Source organism: Arachis ipaensis, chromosome B02, assembly GCF_000816755.2.
Source record: "Arachis ipaensis cultivar K30076 chromosome B02, Araip1.1, whole genome shotgun sequence".
NCBI lineage: Eukaryota > Viridiplantae > Streptophyta > Magnoliopsida > Fabales > Fabaceae > Arachis > Arachis ipaensis.
In genome coordinates, this window is record NC_029786.2 from 108,192,039 (window position 1) to 108,198,108 (window position 6,070).

Below are 6,070 nucleotides of genomic sequence, written 5' to 3' on the forward strand. Positions count from 1 at the left end.
ATTATTGTATGCATGTTAAGTATTGGAAGTATTATATTATATATATTGGGCATATATGAAATTGTAAAGTTGAATTTATTGGCAAGATCTACTAGCTATTTCGCTAGAACTTAATTTTTTTCCTTAAGAAAAAAATTTGCATTGCCTATCCCCAAATTTCAAAATTCCACGTTAGCTAGGTTTATCCAAAACGAACATTTATATATGTTGATATCTCTACGGATCAATGAAGATGTTTTGAATAAATGTAAGTTATATCACTTATTAGTTTGCATAAAGTAACATAATGTTAGGACGACAAAAAAAATATTCAATTTAAACGGCTTAAATTTATTTTATTTAATATTTATTTATTGTTTAATGTATTCAATAAAATTAAAAGTTGTAAAATTGGACAGTTTTTATTAAATTTTTTTATCAAATATTTTCATAAAGAGAATGTTTTTCATGATACATTATTATTGGGTAAAGACCATATCTAAATCATATCATCAATGTCGATGAGGTTACTATATATATTCATTATAATTAAGGCAAGGTGATGAAAGTACATCGATCTGATCTCAATAAGATAAACTTGAATTGATAAACAAAAGTTACATAAATAATTATATTTTTAATAGTTTCAATCTTATATCACTAATAATTATTATGCAATTCATCAATGCATATATAGTTGAAGGTTAATCTTATAAAAAAAATACGAAAATATTTGATAATCAAACTAAAAATAGTTATAAATTTATCTTATTTAGTATTTATTAATTGTCGCTATAATTAATAAATATATTTGTAACAACAATTCATAAATATGAAATAAGATAAATTTAAACTATTTTAACTGATTTTTTTTTCTTCTAAATATTATTATTGTATGTATATATATGCCTCAAAGCATAGCAATGCACAAATACAATCCAATTTCATCATAAACAATGTCAACTATTCGTGTTTCTCTCTCTCTATTTAGCTTTGCATTCCTCCTTTGTGGTATATTTATGTTTTCAACTTTCAACAACATTTTCCATCCTACCTCGTTTAAATTAAATTTCCTTGTGTTTCCTTTATCACATGATGTTCTTTGGATCCAATATTATTTAAGAATCTTTATACATATGTCTCAAATTATATTCATATATACAAGATAAAAAGTTAATAGTGTAGTTATTAAAAGTGTTAACGTTCATATATATAATATCATATTATGGATATAAATATCATAATATATTATTTAATATTTTAATTTCTTTGTTTTCTCTTTGCATGTAGTGGGTCAAGGAGCACAAATTACATTCACAAACAATTGTCCATACACTGTATGGCCAGGAACACAAGCTGGTGCAACTAGTCCTCAACTATCATCAACTGGATTCGAATTAGCATCTGGAGCATCTAACACGCTGGATCTTCCGGCCGGATGGTCCGGAAAATTTTGGGCTAGAATAGGATGCTCTAATAATAACGGAGTATTCTCATGCGCCATCGCAGACTGTGGTAACCACATTGAATGCGGTGGTGCTGGAGAAGCTACTCCAGCATCTCTAATAGAAATTACTACAGGAAATAATAATGGTGCACAGGATTTTTACGATGTTAGTAATGTGGACGGATTTAATGTTCCCTCTTCAATGAGCCCACAAGGTGGCTCCGGTGCTTGTGGCACCGCGAGTTGTCCTGCTAATATTAATGCTGCTTGTCCGACTGAATTGCAATTTAAAGGATCTGATGGAAGTGTTGTCGGTTGTAAGAGTGCTTGTGTGGCTTTTAATACACCTGAATATTGTTGCAATGGTGATCATAACACACCACAAACTTGCCCTCCAACAAACTACTCTCAATTCTTCAGCCAACAGTGCCCTAATGCTTATAGCTATGCTTATGATGATAAGAGGGGAACTTTTACTTGCTCAGGAAACCCTAGTTATGTTCTCAAGTTCTGTCCTTGATTTTATGTACATTAGTTTGGGAGGAACGTAACGTATATATATAATTGTGTTGTGACTAATTAAGTTTTTTACTTTTGTTAGAAATAAGAGAAAAGAAAATAGAAAGAAAGAAAAGGAAAAGAATAAAAAATATATAAAGAGAAATCTATGTTTTTTTCTTTCGTATAAAATATAATAAATAGAAATTTAACATTTCTTTAATTATATCATAAAGTGTACTATTTTTTATTTAATAAAAGATGTTAATTTAAGGATGAATTTGAATTATGTTAAAATTAGACTCAATTCAGTTCATTCCTAACTCTAGTTTGGCAACAAAATTATTAAGACTTTTATTTTTGAGAAAATCTCTACATATAAGTGTTTTGCGTTTACAAGCTTTACAAGTTTGAAGAGAACGAAACCCACTAAACGCGCTGTTTATGTTTCGTGCCTCTTTTTCGAGTTTCTTGCCAAATTTGTTGGATCTCCTTCGTGCGTTCTCTCTTTGCTTCATTTTTTTTTTCATGGTTTCTGAAATCAAGCTTTGAAATTGTTTTGAAGATAATGGAACTTCAGAAATACACCCAATGATTACATAAATACACCCAAATGATTACAGAAATACACCTAAACGGTTACAGAAAAGATTACGAAAATACACCCAAACGGTTACAGAAAGGATTACAGAAATACACCCAAAACAGGGAGAGACAGTATATTTCTTTTTGAAATCTTTTAATGTTTTATTAGTTAAGGATGAGGCACATGGTAGAGACAATCTAAAAGAAAAACCTAGAAGAACAGTAAAACAGTACCTTGAATAATATTTCTTCGTTTTTTCTGGTGATTTTTTATGGAGATTTGTATCTTTTCTTCTTGATTTCTTCTACTCTTCGCGAGGAGTTGGAACGTTTCTGCAGAATCGTAGTTTGTTTCGAATGTCCCTTGAATCTTGACGGTTTATGTTTTGATTGAGGAAGAAGAGAAAGAGTGAACGTGTTGTGGAATGGTGATTAAGGCACGTGCATTGGACGTTTGATTCTACAAGAGTGGTATGCGTGTTTTTTTCTTAGACTTGAAGAAACTTGTATAACTTGTAAGCCAAAAAAGCTTGTATGTATAGCAGACCTATTTATTTTTTTATTTTTTATTTTTTATTTTTGGGCATTCTATCATGTGCGGATTAAATATTGGAGTTATTAGGCACATATGCGTGGAAATTTTGAAATTGATGAGTTTATTGGCAAGATTTGTTATTTGTGTGAAATTTCGCGGTGGATTTTTCACCTCAGGTTTAGTAGTTAGATAGCCTAGAAAACATTTACGTGTAACAACGGCAAGTTGAAGAAAAATAATCCATTTATTAACTTATTATTATGCACCATTTTATACGTAGAAAGACTTGGTCAACACATCATAATATATAAATACAGAAGGTGGTTGCTATATAGTGGAATAAGTAATAACTATTTTATCTCCAAATTAACATGATAAGCTTTTTATAAGATAAAAATAAAAAAAGTAAATCAACGAATGAATGCAGATAGATGAAGCAATTTAGATATTTAGAAGATTAACATATCCAATTTCATAATGTTCTTTAATTTGTCTGATCCAGAAAATTATGTTAGAAAACAAGAAAAATCTGCACCGTATATCACGGCATAAGGACATTTCTACATATATATAGCAGCCCCATATGGACCAATTCATTAGAGCCACGGTGTATTAATTACAATCCAATGAAATTGCACCACGTAACCATCAATATCGTTGAACAATCAAACCTCAAACCTTATAAATAGTAATAAGCATTGTATGGCACATTCATCACCATACAACTTAGTTACACCCAATACTATAATTTCTTGATCACTAAGCTAACAACAATAATGGCGATTACTCGTGTTGTTCTCTCCCTAAGCTTTGCATTCTTCCTTTGTGGTATATTTTCATCAAATTCAAACCACCTTAATAGCTTCCATATGTTAATTATCTCCTTTTATTTAATTTACTTTTTATTTTTTCTTGCCGTCATACTAGGAAAACAAAAAAACAATAAGTTTAGACAATTCAAATTTACTTTATTTAATATTTAGTTATTACATGATACATTAAATAAAATTTAAAATAATAAATTTTGCCAGCTTTTAATTTTTACCAAACATTTCCATTTTTCTTATAATTTCTCTAGTTATCACATTTTATTTGAAGTAGTAGTGTCTTATAAGTTATTCCACCTTCATTTTTATATATAGAATAATATTTTTATATCCATGATGTTAATGATGGATAGCAGAATATATGTATATTGTGGCAGACTAGTTAAATAATGGGTTAAATATAATTTTAGTCTCTAAAATTTTTTTTTTGTTTCCAACATTTTTTTGCATACAAAATCGTCTCTAAGATTTAACTTAATTTTAAAATTGTTATTATTTTAGAGACCAAAATCGTACGAAAATGGTGACAAAAGAAGTTGATTATGGACAATTTCGTCTTCTTCTTCCCTTTCTCCTTTATAGGAGTATAAATACTCTCTTTCTCTTATTTTTTTTATTTTATAATTTTTTTGGTTATGGAAACAAAAAAAAATTTCTACCTATATCTTAAAGACAAAAATCGTACTTAATCCTTAAATCATTTATTTATTTATTTTAACTTGAAAGTAGATTACTTATTGAATCCTATATACATACATACAAAATTTATTATATTTTTAAGTTCATCTCACTTTTTCAAAATAATAATTCATTGGACAATCATTTAATTTCTTCTAATAATAATTTCGTATTCAGATATATATGAATATTAACATGACATAATTTCTCTTTTCAGTTGCTCATGGAGCTCAAATAACTCTTACAAACAAGTGTTCATACACAGTGTGGCCAGGATCACAAGCCAACGCAAACAGTGCTCAACTATCAACAACCGGTTTTGAATTGCCAAGTGGCCAATCCAAAACAGTTGATGTCCCAGCACCATGGTCCGGGAAGTTTTGGGCTAGAACAGGATGCTCCAACAATAACGGAGTATTCTCTTGTGCTACTGCCGACTGTGGCAACCACGTTGAATGTAGTGGGGCCGGCGAAGCCACACCAGCATCTCTAATGGAATTCACCATTGCATCCAATGGTGGACAAGACTTCTACGATGTTAGCAACGTTGATGGATTCAACGTTCCCTCTTCAATTACCCCACAGGGTGGATCTGGTACTTGCAACGTCGCGAGTTGTCCAGCTAACGTTAATGCTGCTTGTCCGGCCGCATTGCAATTTAAGGGATCTGATGGAAGCGTTATTGGTTGTAAGAGTGCTTGTGTGCAATTTGGCACCCCCGAGTATTGTTGCACCGGCGATCACAACAAACCGGAGACTTGTCCGGCGACAAACTACTCCGAATTCTTTAGCAACCAGTGCCCTAATGCTTATAGCTATGCTTATGATGACAAAAGAGGAACTTTCACTTGTTCAGGAAGCCCTAATTATGCTATCAACTTCTGTCCATGAACTTAAATTAATGCATACATTATATATATATGGCATTAATATTAATTAATCAATAATTTTGCTATGAAAAAATAAGTGCATATATCAATGCATAAATAGATTCATAGCACATGCTATATATATATATGGCATTGTTATAGTGTTTGTCATCAAATGTAATAAAAGATATATAAGTTTTCTTCTTCTATATATATATGATTTTTCAACAGCAAATTTTCCCATATAGCACATAATTTTGTTCTTTTTATTACTCACATAACCACCTATTGCAAATTTACTTATCTCCTCCATATACTACTTTTAGTTTGTTTTTTTTTTTAATTAATAATTACCGGCATATCCAAGGTTGAGGGGGTTTATACTTTATAGTTTAATTAGTAATGTCTCAATTCATAGTTGATTCCAAAAATAAACGACAAGTCGTTAGCGCGGAGTAACCTAAATGAATTATTTTAAATTACTTGGACTATAACATGCATGGTTTAGATATTTGTTCGGGTTTTATTTATTTATAATTGAAATTCTAATACTTTGTGTTCATATTAGCAATATGCAAATTCTTCCAATTTTTTGGTTTCTCAAAAGGAGTCACTTAGATAAATATATCAAAAACGTCTTTTTTTAAAGATG

At 30.2% G+C, this 6,070-nt stretch overlaps 2 protein-coding genes across 2 annotated transcripts; both read left to right on the forward strand.

The window, feature by feature from the left end:
• Positions 936 to 2,069, forward strand: LOC107626450 (thaumatin-like protein 1b). Its single transcript, XM_016329330.1, has 2 exons — positions 936 to 990; positions 1,270 to 2,069. Exons 1-2 carry the CDS (start codon positions 936 to 938, stop codon positions 1,944 to 1,946), a joined length of 732 nt encoding a protein of 243 aa, XP_016184816.1. The 3' UTR covers positions 1,947 to 2,069.
• Positions 3,790 to 5,627, forward strand: LOC107626451 (thaumatin-like protein 1b). The gene is made up of 2 exons (XM_016329331.2): positions 3,790 to 3,872; positions 4,767 to 5,627. Exons 1-2 carry the CDS (start codon positions 3,821 to 3,823, stop codon positions 5,438 to 5,440), a joined length of 726 nt encoding a protein of 241 aa, XP_016184817.1. The 5' UTR covers positions 3,790 to 3,820; the 3' UTR covers positions 5,441 to 5,627.

Bases quoted from the DNA above. Each gene is read 5' to 3' on its own strand.
- LOC107626450 (XM_016329330.1), top strand. From the start codon at position 936: ATGTCAACTATTCGTGTTTCTCTCTCTCTATTTAGCTTTGCATTCCTC. The intron at 991-1,269 runs GTATATTTATGT...CTTTGCATGTAG, and splicing joins CTTTGCATTCCTCCTTTGTG to TGGGTCAAGGAGCACAAATT.
- LOC107626451 (XM_016329331.2), top strand. From the start codon at position 3,821: ATGGCGATTACTCGTGTTGTTCTCTCCCTAAGCTTTGCATTCTTCCTT. The intron at 3,873-4,766 runs GTATATTTTCAT...TTCTCTTTTCAG, and splicing joins CTTTGCATTCTTCCTTTGTG to TTGCTCATGGAGCTCAAATA.